Below are 24,309 nucleotides of genomic sequence, written 5' to 3'. Positions count from 1 at the left end.
TTTCCTTGGAGTAGTTATTCACACTTTTATCTGCTGGAAGCAAAATGCCAGTCTGTGTCGGTGCTCCAGGAACTTACAGAACGGAAGAGTTTATGGTGCCAAATGCTAAAATCCCCCAGGCTGTGAAGAGCCTTCTCCAACCACCTCCAAGTGCAAAGAAAAGCCTCCTGCTACCAGCTGCGCAGCTGAGCGGGGGGCGGTTTGTGCCAGAGATTGGCATCCTGAATTCTGCCTGCTGGGCTCCAGCTAATGTTTTAAGGAATGGCTTGAAAATCAAAACCACACCTTGGAAATACTGACTTTGATTGGGTCTGTCACGAGAACTTGGCAGGATCTCTCTTGAGCACCTTTCCAGTGAAGGATTGCAGGAGCTCTGAGTGGTAGATTTGGGAAAATTGACTTTCTGCTGTGGGACTGGGAGAACATGGAGGTGAAGGAACAGGACACCTAATTCCCTGTTCTGGGGTCTCTCTCCCACTGCCGGGAAGGAGGAGTTTGTATTTAAAGCTCATTTTCCCTAGGACAGTCTTAATCCAAAACAGTTCTCTTTCTTCAAGCTACTGTAAACTTCAATGGTTGCTCCCTAATCGGCTTTTTGGATGTGATTTGATGCAGAGGGTGATGCTTTGCTTTGGTTGATCTCAAGACTGTAAATCCTCAGGGGAAGGAGGAACTGCCTCTGTGGTTTGGCAAAGGTAGAGACCCACATTTTGGAGATGTAAAGCCTTTGCCTGCACCTCTAACCTGGCTCTGCCCACATTGCCCCACCAGCGCCTAGAGACACCTTCTGCAAGACTGGGGGCTTTTGCTGGTTGCCACTGTCACCACATCTATTCAAAATACTGAGCAAGTCAGGTTCTTTGACCTGAAAGCTTTGCTGTGGAGGTATAAGGAGGTGTAGGAGAGAGCTGAGTGTGGAAAGGCTAAAGGCTCCTACATGGACCTGCAGATCGGTTATGGCTGTTGTGTGGCAGGAGATAGTGGGTGACTACACTGCAGGAGGGACGATGGGCAAAATGACCTGATGGTTTTAAGGTGGAAGTTTTGGGTTTGTTGTGTGAAGGGAGCTGCTTACCCTGCATGGGTGTTTGTGACCACAGGTGGCTTCAGGAAGCAGAGCACCAGGTGTGGGGAATGGAGGAAGGGCAGACAGGTCATTCCCAGCTTAAAGGCGCCTGGATGCGACTGGGACAAAAGTCTTGTGATGGAGAGAGGCTCAAGAGCAGCACTGTAATGCCTGTGCTGCTGTTCTGCAGGCACCTCTGGCTGCCAGGGAGAGGGCTGGCGGCTGGCTCCAGCACCGGTCAGATGACTGGGAAGCCACAACAGCTGAGAGCTGTCCCCACCGAGACATGACTTCTCCATGAATGGCATATTCAGACAGGACAGCTAAACGCTGCCGACAGCCCCAGTTTGCTGGAGAGGTGGGGGGAGAGGGCGTTGGGAAGGATGCGTTACTGTGCAGCTGGTACGGACACTGATGGTGCTGGCAGCAGACGTGGCCTCAGTGCAGGCATGGCAGCAGAAATCAATGCCTTCCAAGAAGGGGCCACGTGCAGTGTGGTCATCTCCTAAAACAAAAGGCCAAGTCAGCAGCTTCTGAGAGATGGATGGCAGTGAGACTGTGTCAGAACAATAAGGGCATTTGTCTTTTCAGCACATGTTGCATCCCCATAGTCAAGATAAAAATGCATGCATTCAGCCAGGTTTTTATTACTGACCTTATCTTCAACAGTAGAGCTGATTGTGGAGGAGTTGTTTGGTTTATGTTTGTTGGTGTGGGGTTTTTTTCCCCTTAAATCTGCAATGAGCTGCTCCCAGGGTTTTGAGGAGGAAGTTGGGCAGACAGCAGTGTACTTGTGGACAACCGGTTTTGATCAATAACCACCTCCTTTGCACTTTGGTGGAGGTTTTCAGGAGCAGAAGATGGTTCCTCTTTGCTGGGGAGGCTGAGGGCGATGGGCTGTGTGCCATGCTGGTCCCCTTGCAGCCCGTGCTGCATCTGGACCTCATGCATACATGGCTCTGCTACCGCCCTGGCTCCTCCCAAACCGTCCCCCTTTCTCTTACCTGAATCGGTTTTAGGAAAAATTATTTTCTCCAGGCAAAGGCTAAAAAGCGTGTTTCTCGGTCTGATGAGCAACGGCTGTGCTGCCAGTGCCAAGGGGTATCCAGGCACCAGAGAGCTTTTCCTTTTACTGCTAAAATAGGTCACGCTCACTGCTGGTGGAAAGAAATTTGAAGCAACTTATTATTTCAAAGTTCAGGGTGTGCAGAACAGGAGTGGAGGGGCATCCCCTGTTTCTGGCAAAGCTGCTGGAACAGTGGCCCTGCTGCTTTGGCCACCCCACCTTGGACTGGAGAGCTGGTCTGCCTGGCTCACAGGTGGCACCAATTGCTAGCCCAACCTCCTGCTGCAGCCAGGGATGAGCCAAAGGGCTCAAACAGCAGCTCACTGCACAAATTAATTGTTGGGACAGTCAAGAGGCCCTTGCAGGTTTCAAATTGAGACACACTGCTCTGTGCTGGCTGTATGCTCCTGGCGGGGTGGGAAGCTCAGCCTGCTGTGTGCATCCCGGGGGGGTCGGGGTGACTCTGCACTCCGAGGCTGTGCGGTCAAGTCTTGGCCACCGTGTTGGGCCACTGACTTGTGTGTCCCCTCTGTCTGTCCTTGTTGTGTAGGGAATAGCTCTAGGCATTGGAGGCGCAGGGCGTTCTCTGATTTGGGGAAGCACCAGCAGAAAAGCAGGAGGAGGAGAGGGATGGAGCTCGTGCTCCGGGCAGTGCTGCCTGCAGCCGGTCTCGCCTCTCCTCTGCTCTCGGGAAACACCACTGGAAACCAAGATGCCCAGGATGAAGGTGAGGCGTGGGGTGGAGCAAAGTCCCCAGATCCCCCTGAGCTAGGAGGATATTGGGGGGACAAGAGGGGTATGGGACATGCCAGGTGGCAGCTGTGAAGTGGCCAGCTCTGGCTCTGTGTGCCACCAGTGCCACGGTTTGTGGGGACACCAGCCCCACTGTCCTCACCCGTGAATTGCCCTGCAGTTAAAAGGAGTTCCCAGAAGGACGCACATGCTGCTCACAAGCAGCAGGAATGGGCCAGGCATCCTCTTCAGAAATTAGATAAGGGACAATTTTATAAACAGTGAATAAATAGGGAAGCTTTGGTGTTGTTTTTTACTCACTATTCAGATCACACCATTATTAATTGGCCTCATTTAGGCTAAACACTTGGGAGTGCTTCAGCAGAAATAGCGCGTTGTTAAGAAATAAAACTTACTCACAATACGACGCTGGGCGAGCTCGTAACAAACAGCCCACAACCTAATCCTTGGTGGAGGTAGCGAGGAGCTGGGATTTGCTCCTCGATGAGCATGTGCAGTGTCCTGGCCTGTCTGCCTGCCCACAAAGGGTGACGAGGACAGTGCGGGACAATGGCTTGTAGCTGGGTGAGGGGTCCTGCTCCCAGGGAGCTCCGGAGGTGAGGTGCTGCCTGTGCCCGATGCCGTGATTAGCTGTGGGTGCTGGCAGGAGTGCCACCCTCCTCCGGGGAGCCGGCTCAGCTGGCGGATGTGGTGACTGACCCCGGGACCGCTCCTCCCCGGCGTCACTGCAAAACAAGAGCCGGTGGTTTTTAAGTGAGGCTGTCTTTACACCGAAACTCGTCGGGGAGCTCCTGGTTGCTTTCTTGGCTGAAGACGTGGTAAGCGACGGGGATGGATGTAATGCTTCAGGCCTCTTGAGCTGTGCTGCAGGTGCTTGTCTGGCTGTGCTCTAGGTCTCCATGGGTTTGCTTCGGAGCTGTTTTCCAAGGAAGCCAGAAGCACTGGGCGTTTGCGCTTGTTTTTCTGCTGGTGGGAGGAAGAGAGGAGGAGCAGTTCGCTTTTCTGTTGCAAGACCAGCTCCAGGCTTCCTTTCTGCAGGCCTCATGTCTCTGGGGTCTTCTCCTTGGGGGCTCATTCTTGCAGCTGTGGGAATGCCATCTGGATGGAGCAGTCGGTAGATGCCTTGTCTGTATGGATGCACTCTGTGCTGGAGCTGGGAGAGCAGGGTCAGAGCTGCTCTTGGCCGGGGCGTAGCGTTGTCTGGCTCTGTGCACTGTGGGTCAGCGCCCGAGGGTGCTTCCAGCATCGTTTTCAAACCTCCCTTTCTTCCTCCTCGTTGGAGGTCAGGCAGTGCAGACCCAGGCAGCTGCAAGCAGGGGAAGGAGAAATGAAGCGCACCAGCAAGTGCACGCGTTCAAAACAGAAAGCGAGAGAGGCAGAAAGGCTGCACGGCTGCCTGCAGTTATTAGTTTAGTGTGGGGGTTATCCTGAGGTCGGGACAGCACAGAAGATTTCACTGTAGACATTATAATAGGTAAGACAGCAGACTGAAAGTTTAAAAAAAAAAAAAAAAAAAATTAAAAAAATTTAACAGCAGGGCTGTCTGCTTTTGTGTTGCCAAGGGCTTTTCTGTAATGTTGCATTCAGTCTCCTGGCTTTAGACAGTTTGATTAGCATATCTAAATGAGCTTGATAGACTCAGGTTATTTAGGGTCAGACAGTTTACCGGGAAGGGGAGGGAGACAGTGCTCTCGGCGTTTCTGAATCCAGTAATAACACAAAACCACTTTGAGACTGGGAGTGCTTTCACTGGCTCCCCCTCCCAGCACCCCCAGGCAGGGGCAGCATGGATGTGTCCAGCCTTCCTTGCTGGCAGCAAAGGATGCTTTCAGCACCTCTGGCTGGGCCCAAGTACCTCTTCAGTCTGCTGCATGGAGAAATGTATTTTAATGAGTCTGCTTTTGGCTCTTTAGCATTTTATTTATCTAAACGTTGGCCTTGTGCTGCATTGCTGTGCTGGGGTGATTTTTGGCACTGTAGGCACTCTCGGTGTTTGTCTGTCTTCAGCAATGCTGCTAGTGTTGGCTCAGCCAGCCAGCAGCTTTATGTGGTGGGGACCCAGGAGCTGCTCAGAAGGACCTGCTGGAGCGGGGCAGGTTTCTGGCTGTATTTAGGCAGAAAGCAGCTACATTTCAGTTGTTTACTCGCAAGACCCTTCCTCACCAGTCGCCACAGCAGGCAGTGGTTGTGAGGTCTGTTGTCTTCAGCATCACCGATGTCAGGCTTTGACTGAAATGGGTTTGATGAAGGGGAAAGGGAGTTGGACCCCTGTGTAAAGGCCAGGGATTTGCAGCATTAGCGTGGGATGCTGAAGTCTGCCCCTGGGTACTTGTGGCTCCAGCTGACTGCTGAATTGCAGTCTATGCTTGTGCTGTGGGCACCTGAAAGAGGAGCTGCAGTTCTGGGGATGGTACCAGCAGCTGTTTCTCTGTGCTCCCCATCACCTGCCTCCTAAGCAGCAGGTACACAGCCCCACATCTCTGCTATGTGTCCCTTCTGCTTACGGCAGGGTGCAGCCCCTTCTCAGGGGCTCACTTGGTGCTGGGGCAGTGCAACGTGAGGCTGAGGTGCCTCAGCGCTGAAGAGCTTGCTCCCCAAATTGATTTCGTTTGGGTGATGTGCTCAGGAGGTAGCTCAGGTGCATAGTTTGGAATGGAATGATGTAGATTTTCCTAGTTGTTTTTCTAATTTCAGTTAGCTGGCTTCACCCTGAGCTTTGGAGATGTGGCTTGTGGGTTTTGAAGTGTCTGTTCCTTGCGTGCAAGGCTGATGGTCTCGGCCAGGGCAGCTACAGAATCACAGAATCATTTAGGTTGGAAAAGACCTTTTAAAATCGAGTCCAACTGTTAACCCAGCATTGGCAAGTCCACCACTAAACCATGTACCTAAGTGCCGCATCTGCACATCTTTTAAGTATCTCCAGAGATGGTGACTCAAGCACTTCCCTGGGCAGCCTTTTCCAGTGCCTGACAACCCTTTTGGTGAGGAAACTTTTCCTAATAACCAGTCTAAACCTCCCCTGGTGCAACTTGAGGCCATTTCCTTTTGTCCTATCGCTTGTTACTTGGGAGAAGAGACTGACCCCCCACCTCGCTACAGCCTCCTTTCAGGTGGTTGTAGAGAGCAATAAGGTGTTGGGAGAAGAGACTGACCCCCCACCTCGCTACAGCCTCCTTTCAGGTGGTTGTAGAGAGCAATAAGGTGTCGCCCAAGCCTCCTTTTCTCCAGGTTAAACAATCTTGGTTCCTTCAGCCACTTCTCATAGGACTTGTGCTCCAGACCCTTCACCAGCTTTGTTGCTCTTCTTTGGATATGTTCCAGCACTTCAATGTCCATCTTGCAGTGAGAGGCTCAAAACTGAACCCGGTATTTAAGGTTGGGCCTCACCGGTGCCAAGTACAGGGGTCAGTCACTTCCCTAGTCCTGCTGGCCATGCTATTCCTGATACAAGCCAGGATGCTGTTGGCCGCCTTGGCCACCTGGACGCACTGGTGGCTCATGTTCAGCCAGCTGTTGACCAGCACCCCCAGGTGCTTTTCTGCCAGGCAACTTTCCAGCTGCTCTTCCCCAAGCCTGTAGCGTTGTGTGGGGTTGTTGTGACCCAGGTACAGGACCTGGCACTGAGCTTTGTTGAACCTCATACAGCCGGCCTTGGCCTGTGGATCCAGCCTATCCAGATGCCTCTGTAGAGCCTTCCCTACCCTCAAGCAGATCAACACTCCTACCCAACTGGTGTCATTTGCAGGTTTAATGAGGGTGCTCAATCCCCTCATCCAAATCATCGATAAAGATATTAAACAGAACTGGCCCCACTACTGAGCCCTGGAAAACACCGCTTGTGACTGGCCACCAACTGGATTGAATTCTGTTCACCACCACTCTTTGGGCTTTGGCCATCCAGGCAGTTTTTTACCCGGCAAAGAGTACACCCATCCAAGCCATGAGCAGCCAGTTTCTCCAGGAGGATGCTGTGGGAAACTGTGTCAAAGGCTTTACTAAAGTCTGGGTAGACAACATCCACGGCCTTTCCCTCATCCACTAAGCAGGTCACCTTGTCACAGAAGAAGATCAGGTTAGTCAAGCAGGACCTGCCTTTCATAAACCCATGCCGACTGAGCCTGGTCACCTGGTTGTCCTGTACGTGCGGTGTGATGTCACTCAGGATGATCTGCTCTGTAACCTTCCCTAGTTACGGACGTCAGGCTGACAGGCTTGTAGTTCCCTGGAACCAGCTATCCAGCATGGTGTAACACCAGGTGGTTTGTGACGAACAAAGACAGCAATGTATTTCTGGGACTGGAAGACGGAGATGACCCAGCCTCTTCACTGCACTTGGATGTCAAGCTGCTCCCAGCGACAGGGATCCAACCTTCCTCTCCTGGCTTGGTGACTTCCTTGGTTTTCCAGGTCTGCTGGGGTTGGCGAGGCGTCAGTGGGTGGGTTGTCACAGGAGGAACCAGAGCAAGGATGCACGTAGCAGAGTTGTGCTGGGAGGATGCTGGGGGACAAATGTCTGTGCTGGAGGCTGGGACCCTCCTGGCAGTGCTCTGCTGCTCTAATGGCTGGTGGAGAGCCGCTGCCAGAGGGGGTTGTGTGGGACAGGATGGTGTAACCCTGACTGTGGCAGCCCAGCCTTGGCAGCGCTGGAATGGTTCTCGAACTGTCTACAGCTCTGGCTGGTGCAGTCTGAAGAGAGGAAGCTCTGGCCTGTTTGTTTATACTCTGTCTACATGTTAGAGGGGACACAGTTCCTTTTACCTAGGGTTATGTTTTGGAAAGCTGCTGTTTTATCAGGAGGTCTTGACACTGAGACTTCCAAAGTGATTTTGGTTGCTTTGCTTTGGTTTTGTTTTGGAAATATTCCCCTTCCTTTGCCTGACTGAAGAAGCTTAACTTCTATCAACAGAAGTGCTCATCTTCTCCTTGCATCTCTTCCTGCCCTCTGCAAACCCTCCTCCCCTCACCTCAAAATCTCTCGATGTGCCAGAGCTGCTGACTGACTGCCCATGGTCTTTCTGCTTCCTTAATTTCTATTTCATGACATTGCAGAATTTCATAAATTCAGTGAAAACTTCCACAAATTACCTCTGTGTGGGAGCATCTGGACCACAAGGAACAACAGGAAGGCTGGTGTAAAAGGAACAAAGTCCTGACCAGAGGTGCTCTGACGCATCAACAGATTTTGGGGGGATGGGAGGAAGGTTTGCAGAGGGTAGGAAGAGGAGGGAGAGGATGAGCAAAAAATAGAATTGAATAAAAACCAGAAAAGCAATGGAGAAGAAAATAAGCAACGTGTAGCTTGGGGCTTCAGAGTTTTTTAGTTATTTCAGGTGTCTTATAGGTGCCCTTGAGCAGGTGCCAAGGTTATGCTAGTTTTAGGTCAGGATGGGGACAAAATCACATTTGTGCTGGGTGTTTTGCCAGAGGGGAATTTGCGTGGCACCCACTGGACGCTGCTCCCTTGTCTCTGCGTGTGGAAGGTGCCGCAGCACTGGCAGCAAGGTGCCTCCCAGTATATGTCTTTAAAACACTGCTAAACAAGACTGAAGCCTCTTCTGAAGGCAGCTCATAAACCTTTCCAGCATTTGTGTTTGAAAAACAGAGTCATAGCTCACAGTGTGATTTACTGTATTAACTTTCTGAGCAATTAATCCACCTACGTCCTGCCAGGTCTCTCGCGGTTCTTTTGACAGTTCATCACAGGCCAAAGAAATTTGTCACTTTTAATCCTCCTCACTAATTTTTAGGTTATGTTTTCTTCTGGTAAAACTGAATGCTGATATGAGCAAAGCGAAGCAGGTCAGAGGGAGTTGGGCGATGTCTGGAAAAGCAGGAGCTGGTGCTCGCCAGCGTTGCCCTTTGTGGGGAAGCTGGAGAGGCACGTCTGCCATCCTGGCCCCAAGCTAAGGGCTTGGTGTCATGAGGTTCCCCATCACTTCAGGTCATGCCAGCAGGCTCTGAGCTCCACCAACAATTTTTTGACAGGGGTTAGAGGAAGAAAAGGCAAAGCTCAGCTGAGTGTAGGCAGGGGGAAAAGGAAAAACAGATGGTTCTCGGGACATGCAAGAGCCATTTTATTTTTTTTTTTCCTCTCAAGGGCACAGCCTTCAAGCCTCCCAGACGGGTAATTCTTGTTTGTACGCCCACAGAAGGTGATGGTCCTGGTTATGGGCCTGTTGGTGTGTCTTCTACCCAGACATGATGTGTTTGTTTTGTAGGTGGATGTCAGGAGCTGCATCTCTTTTTTTTTTTTTTTTTTTTTTTTTTAAATTTAAAACCAGGACAAGTGCGAATATGGGAAAGCTTATTGTAGGCAACAATTCCGCTTTGTGTGGGGCTGTGAGAGCTAATGGACTCCTTCACTCCAGATGTCTGAGTCTGTCCCATCTGTGGTTGGGCTGATGGCATACTCTGTCCTGCAGCCCCCCATGGCATCCTGCGTGGATGCACTCTGGAGCTGAAGGAGAAGCAGCGTCACGGGATAGCATCCTCCCTTAATGCCTGGATTTACAGCAAAAGTGGAACATCCCCATGAGGATGAGTAGGCACTGTCCCAGTAATGCTCTCCTTATGTTGCAAGAACCTGTCTTGAAGATGCCCTTTGGCCCAGAGGTTGAGGTCTGAAAGGGCCAGGCTGGAGGTGGAGACCAGGAGTTTGGGGCTGGCAGAATCCCTTGGTTCCTGGTGTTTCCCAGGATCAGTCATAACAGAAAAGGAGCAGCACCACGCTATTGTCTGATGTTGGGGAGGAATGATGCTGATTCCAAAAACTGGTGCACCTTTCTGGGCACAAGGAGAAGTGGTGGCCACTGGACACCACCATTCCCCTTCCTCCTCCGTTTCATGTTTGGTCTTTTCAGCTTTTGTGCGAGAGAGCCTGAATGTGGGGAAGGGGATCTGCTTTTCTTGGCTTCTCTGGACAAAGTGCTTAAAATTTCTGTTTTTCTTCCTAGCTTTCCAGAAAGCTACGATGCAAACATCTTGTTTTACTCTCTGCTGGCCAAAGACGTTGGGCTTTGATATTCCCTTCTACTCTGCAGCTGTCTGGAGGAGAGCATGGCATCCAGCACTGGGCTGTTCTCTCCACTTACAGCTTGGGAGAGAGGGTCTCCAGGTCTAGGTTGTTGATATTTAAGCTCTCAAATCCTTTCATTGCATGCCACGCACCTTGCTGGGGCACCTCTCCAACTTCCCTACTGCTGGAGCATGTCAGTCCTCACTGCATCTGATCAGATAATTTCTGTTACAGCTGTTAGGGCTGAGTGTCCCCTGCCCACACCCCCAACTGCTTGCATGTTATTTTTTTTTGTGTGTGTTTTTTTTTTTTTTTTTTTAATGTGGAGACTCTGAAACTTCTTTTTTCTTTTTGAAGGAGTTGGAGCTTTTTTTGTTCAGTTGAGAACTGTTCAAAATAAGACTCCCAGGTAGGACTGGTTGTTCTAACATAAATATGTGTCAGTGTTACCAGGGATATTCTGTGACAGGGCTTTCTATGCCATTGCTGAAGGTCTTAGTTAATTAGATGATTAGTCTTCTGGTCAAGTATCTATCTGCAAATAAAAAATAGCAGTTGAATGTAGCTGCTAAAATACTGTTGCTGGAATCAGTCTGTGGCACAGAGCAGGAGGGCTTCTTATTTAATTAAAATCAGGAACATACTGTACTGTACTCTCTAAGGGTCAAGGAACAAAAGGGATGTACACATAATAAGTATCAAACTGTCCTTTCAAACCCCTTGAGCTCAGCCCCGGGGAGCTGTGTTTAAAGGGACACTCTCAAGATAACGTTTGTGATTTCTCTTCTTTATTTTTTTTCTTTTTTCTTTCTCCATACTGCTGTGTAGATTATTGAAGATGAAAGTATCCTGTGACTTGTAATTTTCTTCTTACCTGTTCTTCCTCTCGGATTTGAAGCTGTCATCAGGACTGCTTGGATGCCAGAAATCCCTGTGTGCGTGCTCAGGGGCTGGGTTGAGCTTGCTGGGATCCCATCCCAGGAGCTGGCCTGTAAGCAGCCCCAGTGAAAGGCTGGAGGCAGGCTGGACCAGGGGCTGAGCTACCATCCCAGTGTGGTGCAGGACTGGGCGTTACTGGGATCCCTTTTAGGTGGAAGAAAAAGCACTGAGCTTTGTAGTCCAGCACCCAGCACTTCAAAGGAGGACTATCTATATAGTTTCTTCTGAGCTGTCAGGGTTCAGTGCTTGCTTGAAAGTTGCCACCAGCCTAACGAGCTCTTCTGTGTTTGTTTCTGCAGGACGTCGCGCTGTTGGAGTACCAGCATCATTCCAGGGATTTTGCTTCCCACCTCCCGCCGGGGTCTATCATGCAGCCGCAGCGGCGGAGGCCGTCCCTGCTCTCCGAGTTCCAGCCGGGCAATGAAAGGTACCAGTTCCCTGCCTTCCCCCCGGCCATGGGCAGCCCGACTGTGTTAGCGAGGGTTTGGGGCAGTGCTGTGGTGTGGAGGAGGGTTGTGTGAGATCTGGGCAATGTTATCTCATGTGTTGGTACGGACTGTGCTGAGTCTCTGTGCAGGTTTAGCTTTGTGGTGCTAAATACAAGTGGCACCTTTGCCTTCTGGTTTCTTTCCTTGGGCTGTCATGCAGTTTAAAGACATCTTAAAAACACCAAACAACAAAAAAAAACCCCTACACCCCTCACTTCTGTGAAGCTACATGTCACTGTAACTGGTTGCATGGGCTTTCTTCAATGTAGGAGGTAAAGCTGTGTGGTCAGGTTTGGTCTGTGGCTCCTGAGGCTGAAGGGAGGAGTGAAAGAGCTCACTTCCACGGCTCATCTGCGCTTCCTCTTCTGCTGCTCTTCCTCCCCGCTTTCATGGTTTTTGTTTCTCTTTCTGCATTCCCCTCGCGACTTTCTCCAAGCTGTTTTTTTCCTGTCTACTCCTCTCGCAGCCCTTCCTGTGTCCCTGTGTTCTTTCGTAGCCTCCCATGGGAGGCTGTCAGTGGTTTTGGGCGCTACTCGGGCTGGCGCTGTGTGGCTGGAAATGCTGTAGATGCTTTAACCACAGGAGCTGATCTGTACTGAAGGCCATCACTCTCACTCTCTGTTTCATCTCAAAGCACTGCTCTCTCACAGTTTCTATTCTGCATTTGATGCTTAGTGGTTTTGGAAAAAACTGGCCTGGAAGTGAAATAAGAGCTATGTTACAGTAGATCTATGCAAAGCATTTTTTTTTTTTTTTTATGCTTACTGCTTAGTTGGGCTAAGAATAAAACCAGTGCAGAGTCAGTGATGAATCTATTTCTCTAAAATCATAATTGTTAGGGGAGGGGAGAAAGACTTCAGGGTCCTGGATACGTAAGGGCATAGATGCAGACAGGACTCTTTTTTTGGTGGGATGGATTTGGCTTGCTGCTCAGCAGAAACAAACCCATGAAAATTTGGAGATCAAAACCAGCCTTCTAAGTTAGTTTTGTGTCTGTGCTCCTGGATGTTGAGAACTGTCAATGTTAGGTTAATGGTCGTACTAGGTGATCTTCAAGGTCTTTTCCAACCTAGATGATTCTGTGTGGTTCTGTGTATGTGTTCTTCTGGATTATGCCTGTGGCACCTGCGTGTACAGAGGGTAATGTCATTTCTGATGACTAGTGATTTATTGCAGCATGTTACATTGCCTTGGCTTGCTTTAATTTCTCAGAGCTTTCATTTCTTAGCACAGAGTAGCACAGTTAAGTTGGAAGTGGGTCAGATTCAGCTAAATTTGGGGGAGATGGGTAAAGAGGACCTAGCAACATGCTCCTGCCTGGTTTTGTTTTTCACACTACTTAGGGTTTGCAAAATGGAGAACCAGTTCTGCTCTCCAATAAGATGAAGGTTTCAAGGTCTGAATGTGCTATTTTAAAAAAATGTATCTTGGTTCTTCCATATAACTAAAAAAAACCCCAAAACCAACAACTTCAGGCCTTGGTGTCTGCTGTACAACATGCTTAATCTGGTGTGGTCATCCAAGCATCTCACTTTGGCTTACAGATTTCTCAAACTCTCTGAATTTATTTTTGTGTCGACAGTCACATAAATGTGGATAAATGTTAATCTAGGTTGTCAGGTTTAGAAACATATCCAAATGCTTATCGTGGTTACTTCACTTTCAACCTGAATTGTGAAGTTTTGGCATGCTATAAAAAGAGGGGTTTTTGTAACAGACCCAACTTGCATTTCATCCCTTTTCCCTGTAAAATCCAAAAAATTGAACTTTTGCAAAAATTATACTGGGTAATAAAGACAAAATGCCAGTTAAGTTCAGCTCAGCTGGCATCTTTTGCCAGAATTCTGGCATATATAGACTCATTAAAAATTTTTGGGGCATCTGGGGATGCTGGATGGGGGGGAGTCTGCAGAAGTTTTCAGCCCAGTGTAATTATTATTTGAAGTCATTCAAACTGGGTGACATTGGGATTGGAGACATGTAAATCCATTTTGCAAAGCCAACTATGGTTTCCTTGCATCTTTAAGCATTACACTTAAAAATCTATCCTGTGGGGGCTTTGCTTTTTCATCTTGAGATTCTGCTCTAAAACATCACCTGATGTGTTGTAATTGGAGCCCTTTGGGTGCTGGGTTGCTCACCTGAGGGTTCCTCAGGTGCTCAAGGGCCAAGACCCTGCAGCTTCTGGAGCAAGTTGGGTTGGTCCTTGATGCCCACCCCAAAAAATAGCTCTGAGACTGCCTGGTGCAGAGCAAAGCCTGGACAAAGGAGGGTGGTGAAAGCAGCCATCTCCGCAGCTGAGTCCCTTTGGCAGGTTCACGCCGGGCGCATCTGTAAGCACTTTGGCTTTGTTCCTGGGCTGGGATTGATGGTTTTGAGCAGAGGCAGCTGGCTCTCAGTGTGAGGGGCTGGGGAGGAGGGAGCGACCAAAGGCAAACAAGTAATGTCTGTGACATGGGCGCAGGGGGTAAACAGAGGGAAGCACAGTGGTGTGCTCGGTGGAAAAGGAAGATCCCCACCTTGGTTTGCTGCCTGATGCACCCGCCACCACTGCGTGCCAAGTGGGGTGAGACGATCCTCCCCTTGAAGCAAGTGTCAGTGGAGGGGAACCTTTCCAATCCCCTGTTGCTTCGGGGGTTCAGAGGAAGCAGCCTGTCTGCTGTTGGTTGTGGTGGCTGATGCTCTTCTAGGATCACTCCCCTCCTTAAAGAAATCAGTTTCTCAGTCTGGTGCAAGGGGAATGTCGCTGGAGATCGAGCCCAGTGTGTGTTCCCAGATGGACATCCCTTCCCTGCCACTGCCATGCCTCACACTGATCCAGAGCAGTGCCTGAAGCCAGAGAGTGTGGTTCAGCCCTTGGGCCACTTGGTCCGGGTTCCTCAGAGCCCACCAGCACACTGGATGGCTGCTGTTCGCCCTCCTCTCCTGGAAATTGCAAGGATTCACTTTATTATGTGCTGGTTTTGAGGGTTTTTCCCTCAGTTAGGCTTTGCTTTCACCTTGGGCAGATCTCTAAAGCCTCTGTAGGCTGTCTGCGTATGGTATTTGAGGCTTGACCCCATGGATGCTTTAAATCCTGCAGAAATCATTTGGGCTTGCTTAGATGGTCTTCCTACAGCTTTGCAGCTTTTCTGTCTCTCCTGGCTGCAGTTTTGCTGTAGGCACCAGGGTGGTGGTTAGTTGTGGTCCAGTGGAAAGGGAACAAGCAGTGAAACATTTAACCGTGGGCACAGTGTTTTAATTATGAATCAGGTGTTGGTGGCAAAAAGTTGTTGAGTGGTAACTTGCTGGAAGGAATGGGGTGCTGAGATTGTCCCACATTTTGGGGCTTCCTGAGCAAGAAGCTTGTTGAATGTCAGGTTCAGGCAGCTGGACGTCCCCACAGCTGAGCCTGGTGGGTCAGGCAAGATGGGGACAAAGCATCACACCATCATGGGCTCTCCTCCCTCAGGGGTGTTGTGCCTCCTGCTTCTCTTGCATCCCACCCTGGGCAGTCCAATTCTGCAGGAGATGCTGGGGGGTTCCAGACTGCCCTTCCTCAAGTTACATCAGCCTTGAGAGTCGTCATCACCCCTTGGTGGATGGGTAGAGACTTGAACTCCCTGTGCAGCGATTCTGGCTTGAAAGAAGGAAGGAGAACTCGAACCACTCTGAATCGGTTGCTATAGGGAAAGTTGGCTCTGTCTGTCTTTTCAGGGATGTGCTGCTTTCCTTGATGGTTTTTTTGTTAGCAGGCTTTTTCTTGGAAGGATCCGCAGACTTCCCCTTAGCTTGTGCGGTTGGCTGTGCCAACTGGACTGCAGGAGCGAAGAGAAGTATTTCAGGATCTGCTGTTGGTACAAGTCGTACCATGAATACTTGCAGAGGAATGTCCTGGCAAGGTGACAAGGATTAGAGGGTTTTTTTCTCTTCTATATATATTTTGGTCCACAAAAGAAGTGAGAAAAACTGGGTTGAGTGTTAAATGGCAGGTGCCAGGGCGTGAGGGGTCTGAAAAATCAAGGAACTGACTTTTCATATGTGTTTAGGATTTTAGAGCAAGGTTCTGTATTAACTCAGGAATGCTGGGATGGATAATGGCTTCTCTGGCAGAAAATTTGACTGTAAGTAAGTGGTATGCATGTTAACACAGTATATTCCACCTTTACCCAGAATAAGATGAGTCACTATTTTCATAGGTTATTTTCCCACTTCAGGAGACTGTGCTCCTTTTCGGAGCTGTTCTGCTTACCAGTCATGAAGAGCTGGAAAGAGTTTTCCTGGTGTTGATCTGAAGTATGACATTTAGGATACGTTAAGCAGCTGCTGTGTTTCTGCAGCCATTTGAGATAGCCATATGCAATATAGTATGAGAGCAGGTCTAATTACTGTGCTTATTGAATGTGATTAATCCTGCTGGCTGAGGAGCCTGGGGAGCAGTGGGAAGCCAGGGCGGTGTGCGTGGCCGCTGGAAATCACGTGCAGCTCTCGGTCTTCATCTGTGCTGGGCCAAATGGCACCAACTGCTCTCGAGTTAACAGTGCAACCGATCTGATTTTATTTATGGTCTTTAATTAAGTTTCCATTTTTAAAGGTGACCCTTTTCTCAGGAGTGAGCAGTGGTGCGGCTGAAATCCCTGCAACCATACATCTCTGTGTCTTTTCACACTTGAAATAATGCTCTGGGAGCTGGTTTTTTTTCTTCCCCATAAATGAACGTGGGAAAATAACAGCTGGAAGGGGCAGATGCTGGTGTGTAGACACATGGTGACAAGCTGCCTTGTCTCTCAAATACCCTCTGCTCTGGTGTGGGCTGTGAGCATGTCCATGGGTGGGCATGGAGGGCGACTGAGGCTCCACAGAGGAGATGTGGAGACACTTGGCTTTGTGAAATGGGCCAGTGTGTCCTGGCAGAGAGTTTGTGAAGGGAAACCTGGGCATTTCCTTGGCAGGGATGGAGAGGTAAAAAGTTCATGAAGCAACTTTCTCATGCATAATCTTGAACCAGATTTATTTTGGAGAAGGAAAGGTGATCTTGCAATGTATGCAGCAGGCCTGGTGAAACATGCTACGTCCCCAAAGCCTAAATTAGTTCAGGGAGTGCTCCAACCACCCAGGACTGCCAAGAAGGCTTTCCTGTGGGGCTCCAGGTTTTGGATGCCTAGAGAAAGCATGTGGAGGGGTTTGTGGAGAGACCCAAATATTCCTTCTCCTCCTCTTGAGCGAGGCAGTGCCATTGTGTGGCATAGTGGTAAAGCTTCTGCTGGTCCTGTCCATGAATAATTCAGGCTCTGTGTATGGGGATCTTCAATATGCAATTTTTAAATAAAGCGTCTGCTCTCATCTAAATTGCAATTGGCTTGGAAGAAGTTGGCTGGGGGGGTTGCATGGGGTGGCTGAGACACAACTACCTGCTTTTGTGTGGGAATGCCCAGCTGGAGCATCATGAGGATGCACTTGGGACCGCCTGGTCACAGGCGCTCAGTCAGACCTCGCAAGGACCTGGGAGCCCTTGAGCTGGCCCATGTGGTGAGCTAAGCATCCGGCTCCAGGCTGTCCCACACCTTTGGCTTCTGAAGACTCAATCCTGCTGCTGGCAGATGTTGTTGAGGTTGTGGGAGCTCCACCTTCCTCACGCAGACAGGCTGCTCTTTCCATGGCCTTGTTAAGTTGTGATGGTTTTTCTCCCACTCCACCTATATGACAGAGGGAACATATCAGCTGGCCCTGTACATGTTTTTTTAGCTGCCTGGCAGGAAGGTTGCTCCTACAAACCCTCCAGTTTCTCTTTTTAACAGGTCTTATTTTGCCCAGTCTTGTACTCTGGCTACCATTAGCTGTAAAGAGGTTGCTGAAACCTCTGACAAATCTTAGCGTTGATTATAAATAATTCACTTCAACACTAGTGGTTTTCTATATTACTCCCTCTCAAAAGCATTTTATTGTCTGTCTGTACCTGTGGAGGCTGGAAACTTATCTTTGGCGATGATTTCCCACCAAACCACAGAATCACAGAATAATCTTCGTTGGAAAAGACCTTGAAGATCATCCAGTCCAACCATTAACCTAACACTGACAGTTCCCAACTACACCAGATCCCTCAGCGCTATGTCAACTCTACTTTTAAATACCTCCAGGGATGGGGGCTCCACCACCTCCCTGGGCAGCCCATTCCAACACCTAACAACCTGTTCTGTAAAGAAATACTTCCTAGTATCCAGTCTAAACCTTTCCTGGCGCAATTTGAGGCCATTACCTCTTGTCTTATAGCTTATTACTTGGTTAAAGAGACTCATGACCATCTCAGCCAGAGGAAATAAACAGCTGCAGCAAGGCGATCGTTTGTCTTGGTTCTGGTTTTAAGAGACAGTGAGAGCCAGTTTTCCAGCCTGGTTATGTTGTTTGGCTGCATGATGTAGGGAACAATATTTGTGGATGGGAGTGAAACTTAAAATGTGCCCTTGCTGGGAAGTTGGTGGGAACCAGCTCAGAGTCCCTGCTGGTGTTTTGAACCCTTGTTGCAGGAGACACTTCTTTGTGAAATCAAACTGGGTTCGCTGGATGTTGCAGAATAGCAGTTGTTCCTTCTGCTGCCACCTTCTGCTGCTCAGTGATGCAGAAATGGGAAGGTTTGAAGAGCAGGGGAGTGTTGTGCTGCTCTGAAGAGCCAAGCAGTGTGCTGCTGAGGTGGGTTAGTGGGATGGGAGAGTCCTCTTTGACCTCCTGAAAAGTTTGTACTTGCCTATTCTATTTCCCTGTGATTTGGCTTCAGCAAAGTAAAGAAGATAAAGGTAGAATCTGTTTAGATCTCATCAGGGCTGCCTCAAGGGCAGCTCAGGATGTCTCATTTCGTCCTCTCTCCCAGGAGAAAGATGCTCTCAGCTTTCTCTACACCTAGCTAGCAGTCAACCCTTTTTTTTTTTTTTTTTTTTTTTTCAGACAATCTCATGCTCAGCTGGTTCTGGTGTAGGTATAATGTAGCAGGAGATGTTTTCCTAGGTCCCTGTGATCCACATGAGTTGGAACGAGCTGCAGGTGCCCCACACTTGCTGTGGGATTTTACCTGCTCATACCTTCCTAACACCCCTGTGAGTCTGCTGAGGAAATGGTCCTGGTGAATGAGTAATGTGCCTCTGCAGCTGGTGTTGAGTTTGTCAGATTAGTAATAAACCAAAGGTCTAATCTTGGGTTGTCTTGGTCTTCTGAACTTGGACCTGCCCAAAGCAGAGCTGTGCGTGGATGGCTGGATGTCGGGGCCAGCCCTGAGCACCCAGCTTTGGTGCGTCAGCAGATCTCATGCTGCTCCGCTTCTTTTAAGTAGTTTAGTGTTTGTGGTGAAGGGCTCCAAGTGAAGACTAACCTGCCTGACTTCATAATTAACACTGGCATTTGGTTTATTTCATTTAATCATGCATAACTCACATGCAATTAAAACCACTCTTTCCCTTTAGTAAAGTAGGAATCTCCGGAATAAACCAGCTAGGTGGGAACTATTTGGAAAATGCAGCAAAACCCCAAACTTGGTGTAACGGGAGGGTTTTGTTTTTACGCTGACAGCAGTGTCATCGCTGTATAAAAGTCTGTTGTAAAGAGCTCGCTGCAGGTGTGGATGTAAAGAGTGGAAGGTGTGAAGGCTTCAAGCAAGAGCATTTGTATTTGCAGCCAGGACGGGCTGAGCGGGTTGTGTTGGGCAAAGTGATCTTGGGAGCGGCTGGAAATTCCAGTGGATAAAGTTAATAGCAGTTCCAATGGATGTGGAAATGGAAATAAAATAGCACCCTATAACACTGCAGCTGCTTTCCCTGGCATGGCCCCTGCCTCGCTGTAAGTAACTGCCTTTGTAAATCTGAGTGTTGCTCTTATCTTAAAAATACATGTTTTTTTCTGAACGTAGCAGTTGTGTTGGGTTCCTGACAACTGCAAAGGTCTTAGAGCAGTCCTGTGTCAATTAGCAGCTTCTTGGTAATACAGCCTCAAAAAAAAAAAAAAAGGGAAGAAGTGAAAATAAATACATCTGATTTTTAATTGCTTCGGTACAGCAGAGCCTTGGGTGTTGGAATATTTTAGCACCTGCCCAGCTTAACAGTTGCTTATTGTTCCTGGGTTTTACAGCAGAGCCCGAAATGTCGGCGTGCAGCTGCAGGCGGGCAGCGTTTGCACGAGGGGTTGGGACAAGCCAGCAGGAAACTTGAGAGGTGCCAGGAGATATTTCTGGGCTTGCTGAGAAAAGTTGAGGATCATTCAGTGTGAAAGTGTTTGCAGGTGAAGCGAGCTGTGCTTCATTGCCAAATTTGAGAGCTGTTCTGCTCTGAAAAGTTTGCTGTGTGAGCTGTGCATTCACGCTCTCGTAGGCTGGAGGTTGGAGTGGCGAAGGCAGTGCCAGAGCCTCCCTGCTCTCCCGTCCCCTTTTTGCTGGGGAGGAGGAAGAGGACGAGCCAGATTCTGTTTCTGTGTGTCAGCAGCAAAGCTGCAGCCCAAATCCCAGCGCCGGCCACCTGTGCCAAACCCACAGCAGCAGAGTTTGACGTGCACATGCTTTGTGCCTGCTGTTGATGTTTAAATTAAAAAAAAAACAAAAACAAAAAACAACCAAAAAACCCCCACACCCCCAACTTATTCTTGCTTCCTTGGCGTGGGATTGAGTTCGCCACACTGCTGCAGGGGAGGGCAGAAGGCTTTGCTGGAGGTGGTGCCCCCAGAGAAGGTGGCTTTCATCGGGGTTCATCTTCTCTCTGGCTACAGTCCAGAGCTGTTAGAGCCGCTGGAAAGACTGCCGCTGGCTTCAGAGGGCTCTGGGTGCTTCGCTTTTTGTCATCCTCTCTGAGATATTTAATTAGCTAGGTAAAAATTAACATCAGCTGTTGCAGTTTGTGGGTGGTGGCCAAGTGATGCACAAGACCCCCTTGTCTTTTATGCTTGCTCTTGACAAAACTCATTCCTTCCCTTCTGAGTAGCTTCAAAGGCTGTTTAGTTTGTCGGTGTTTGGTAACTGGGGAGGATACTTTACCACGCAGCTCAGGAGAACTTGAACAATCTTGTTTAAGGAGAAAAGGAAAGAAAAAGCCATGGTTTTTTTCCAAGCTTTGAATCTCCTGTGTTTCATTTTATTTTTATTTTTTTAAGAGACACTTTTGCCTGAAGTGTTAAAAACACACCCTTGGAGCTGCTGCAGCAAAGCTGATCCTTGGGCATAGTAAAAGGTTTAATGTATTTTTGTAGGATCCCTTTACAATTCCCACAAGAGAATCCTGCTAGGAAAAATAGAGCTACAAAAAAAGTTTTACATGTGTTTAAAAAAAGCAAAACCAAACCCAATTTCCAGGTATTACCAACAGCATCATATTTAACACGTGAAAGATATTTGAGCCTGAAGTGACTCGTCGGTGCAGTTGCTATCACTGGATAATGTGCCTTTACAGCTTGCCAGGTCTGTGTTGGAGACGTGCAGCTACATGTGGCTGGTTTCTTTCCTCCCCCATCCTGGAAAAATAAATCCCTACTGTCTAGCCACGGAGGAGTATGCATTTTTTTCCCAGCATATAATTTTTGGTGTTCCTATAGAAGATGCTAAATATAAACAGTGGTGCAGGTACCTTTGACTAAATAAGCCAAACATGGCAGAAGGGAGCTCCGCCTGGTCTTAAGGGCCGCAGGGGGATTTATGGGCCAGATTTGAGGACTTTCCCAAAAGACTTTGTCTTTTCTGGCCAGCCTGACCCATGTGGCATGACATAAATGTGCAGCTGTGATCACTTTGCCCTGGTGTAGGAACAGCCACCCACTGTGTGTGGTGGGACAGGAGATGGCAGCGGGGCGTTCCAGGTGACACGGTGGCAGTGCTGAGGAGAGGGACAGCAGCGTGGCCTGTTGGGTTTGGAGGATGGCAGTGATGCTGCCCCCCACGTCCTGATGCCCCGGGTGATGCCTGGTTCTGCCAGCATTCAGCAAGCACCCCAGGAGATGCACCATGCCCAGCGACCAAGATACGGAGCGGGGCATCCTGGGTCTGCAAAGACCTGAGATGTTGGAGTCCAGGGCCAGCTGGCCTCCCTTCATCCTCCCTTCTGGGAACGGGCAGAAGTCGAGCCCTCTGTCCTCCTCAAGTGGCTTGCAGCGGAGGAGAGCAGAGATGGTTTGTTTTCTAAAGGTTTTTCTCTCTTTGTCCCCAGATCTCAGGAGTTGCACCTGAGAACAGAGGCGCATTCCTATCTCTCTGACCTGACCAAGCCGTCGGACTTGGAGTTCATTGAAACCAAGAGGCCACGTCTGGATCTGCTGCAGGATCCCCTGATGCGGCACTCGCCTCTCCTGAACCAGAGCCAGCAGGGAGGGACAGAGGATCTCTCAAAGGTAAGGGTTCAGTGGCCCAGCACGCTAGCTGGGTGTGGGGTCTGTGTTTTGGGATCCCCTTGGCTTCTGTAACCTCGGAGGCTCTGAGCCGCTACTGAAATCGGTGTCAGTGGTGGTTCCTGATGGATCAAGCAATGCTTGGTGGTGTTGGATGATATTCACTGAGAAGGGGTGACCACTTTGGGGAAACAGAAGTGTATCAGCTTGCCCCATAGCTATTATAGTCACGGTCTTGCATTCACTGGGCTATTAGATGCAGCAGAACAATTTGGAAGCTCCTGTAGGCTGAATTAGGGATGGGCTTTTCTGGATGCTGTGCCCTGATTTGATTTTTACTTGACCTTTCTCATTTATCACATCTCTTTATTTAATATCAGTGTTTGAAAGGTTTGAATTGGTCACTGCTGGTTCTTTAATATAACCTTTCCCAGGAAAACCTCCCTTGTCTTAGTCTCATTTAACAAAGCAAATTGTTTACTTGCAATTGTCCCCTCTGCACATGTAATAAATGTTGCGAAGAGAAATCCCTTGCTTGAGCGCCTGTTTGGATTTACTTTCATGCTCTGTTGGGGTAAATTGTATTTGATTTTACCTCAAGCTTGGATATATTCCTGGTTGGCAGGAAAGTCTTGCTGGATAAACATGCTGGGGGCAGCTGGTTGTGCTGCCAGCGCGAGCTCTGGCGCTGTGAGCCGAGGGTTAATGCAGCTGTAGGCTGGGCTTCAGAGATGTCTGAGCCCTTGGTGAAATGAAAAGAAAGTCGCATCCTTCCCCAGGGTGATGGGGATGCTTTGCTGTATCACTGTGGGAACTGATTGAAATGACACACGGGGAAGAAAGCTCTTCCTTGGGATATTCAGACATCTGTTAGCTGTACAGTAGCGGTGGGCCTTACGTGAGATCCCTGTGACCTGTCTCAAGTGAGAAGAACGTTTAACTCTGGAGTAGTTCAGATGCCAAGGGAGGCCTGGCTGGATCTCCTGGCGGAGAGGGCTGCAGGGACTGCCGGTTAGGAATGGTGAGCTGATACTGGGAGTGGTGCAGCAGCTCTTCTTTAAGAGCTGTGGTTGAACTTGGAGACAACGAGAAATGCACCAGGCGCACCAGCTTGCTCTCATTTAGCTCATGAGAGTGTGTTGCCTTGGAAAAGATGCCTTCGAGGTGCTGTGGCCTTTCTGTGTCCTGTCTTTGTTGCTCCCTCTGAGATGTATCTTAAGGAGGTGATGCTGTGACCATCCAGGAGTCTGCTCTCTCTGCCACTGGCATGTGTTGTGGTGGCTCTGAACCACAGAGTACACTTGGGGGGTGCTGGGTTGGGTGGCTGATGGGGGAAATAAACTGTTGGCTATGAAACAAAAAATATCCCTCTCCAAAGACGTGAAACCAGGACAGCTTTTCTGTCTGCACATTATTTCCATCAGCAGTTCTGTTCTGCCTCTCACTGGAAAACCACGTATTGTCTCAGCTATTTGTTTCTAATAGGCAAAGCCGTTCTTGAGGCATTAGTTGGTGAGTTCAGGGGCTGCATTTGCTTCTTGATCTGTGACACATTTCCAAGAATTACATGCATTTTATGGGGCTTAAAACATTTGTTAATGTACGAGAGAGAGAGTGAGTGAGAAAGCTGTGAGATACAATTCAGGAAGACAAGATTATGCTTTTAGTGGAGCCATTTGTAATTTCAGAGTCTGCGAGAAAAAACATGTGGTGTCCCTGACTTCTTAGAGCCTAAATGGAGCTGGGATTGGTTGCTCAAATCTAATGGGGGCTGTTTCCAGAGTGGGTTTGATGGAGCTTACTTCAAGACTGGGACGATCTCAGATTTGTGCAAGTGGTTGGGAGCAGAAGGCAAGTCTGGGGTGTAGGGACCACCATTCTGAAGGTATATCTGCCTTTGAAGCTTGGGAAATTGGATTAGTAGCAGTCTTTTGGCTCTGTTCTTGAGCAGTCATCTTCAGAGGAGTCTATAAGTTGCTTGTGTACATTTAGGTTGTGGTAAAGCTCCTGTAGCTGAGCTGTGTGTTGCCCTGAGCCTCTGCCTGTTAGAGGAGCTGTTCTGGTGGGCTGGTCCAGAGGAAACACAAAGAGCTGAGACTGGTCTTTGGTCACAAACTCTGGACACTTGCATATCTGGGCTGTGTACACATGTAAAACTACTTCTTGTGTTCATGCTAAGCCAGCAACAGTTGAATTCAGCACTGGGCTCTGGTGGTGTAAATCGCCATCTAGAACAGCTGATAAAGACCTTCCTGAGAGGCTCCGTGCTGAGGTCCCTGACTGCCCTCAGCTCCTCTGCTGGCTGATGTCACCTCCTAAAACAAGACGTTACGATGCAGCTTGTCCTGGTCGCTCATTCCAACTCTGCTCCATCCCTGTAGAGACTGGCCCCTACTTCACTTCCATCAGCACTATGTTTTTCCTGCTTGCTTGGCATGCCCTCTGTTTTCAGGGGTTATTCTGCAAGCTTTCCTCCCTTCCTGCAGGCGCTCTGCAAGGTGGGTGCAGAGCCAGGCATCTCTGCTCATCTGCAAGCTGCAAGTGTCCTGGAGAGGTGGCACAGGACGTGTGTCCCGGAGCGGTGGCACGCGTGTGGAGGCAGGACGTGTGTCCCGGAGCGGTGGCACGCGTGTGGAGGCAGGACGTGTGTCCCGGA

The 24,309-nt window shown here is 49.2% G+C and overlaps 1 protein-coding gene across 1 annotated transcript in view; it reads left to right on the top strand.

The window, feature by feature from the left end:
* Positions 1–24,309, top strand: part of NCOR2 (nuclear receptor corepressor 2) — a 255,287-nt gene that overhangs the window by 80,344 nt on the left and 150,634 nt on the right. The window contains exons 3-4 of the mRNA XM_074921112.1: positions 11,139–11,266; positions 21,476–21,656. Of these exons, the coding sequence (XP_074777213.1) occupies positions 11,139–11,266; positions 21,476–21,656 (309 nt within the window). The remainder of the gene's footprint in view (positions 1–11,138; positions 11,267–21,475; positions 21,657–24,309) is intronic.

This window comes from Athene noctua, chromosome 17, assembly GCF_965140245.1.
Source record: "Athene noctua chromosome 17, bAthNoc1.hap1.1, whole genome shotgun sequence".
NCBI lineage: Eukaryota > Metazoa > Chordata > Aves > Strigiformes > Strigidae > Athene > Athene noctua.
This window is presented reverse-complemented; position numbering and strand designations above follow the sequence as displayed.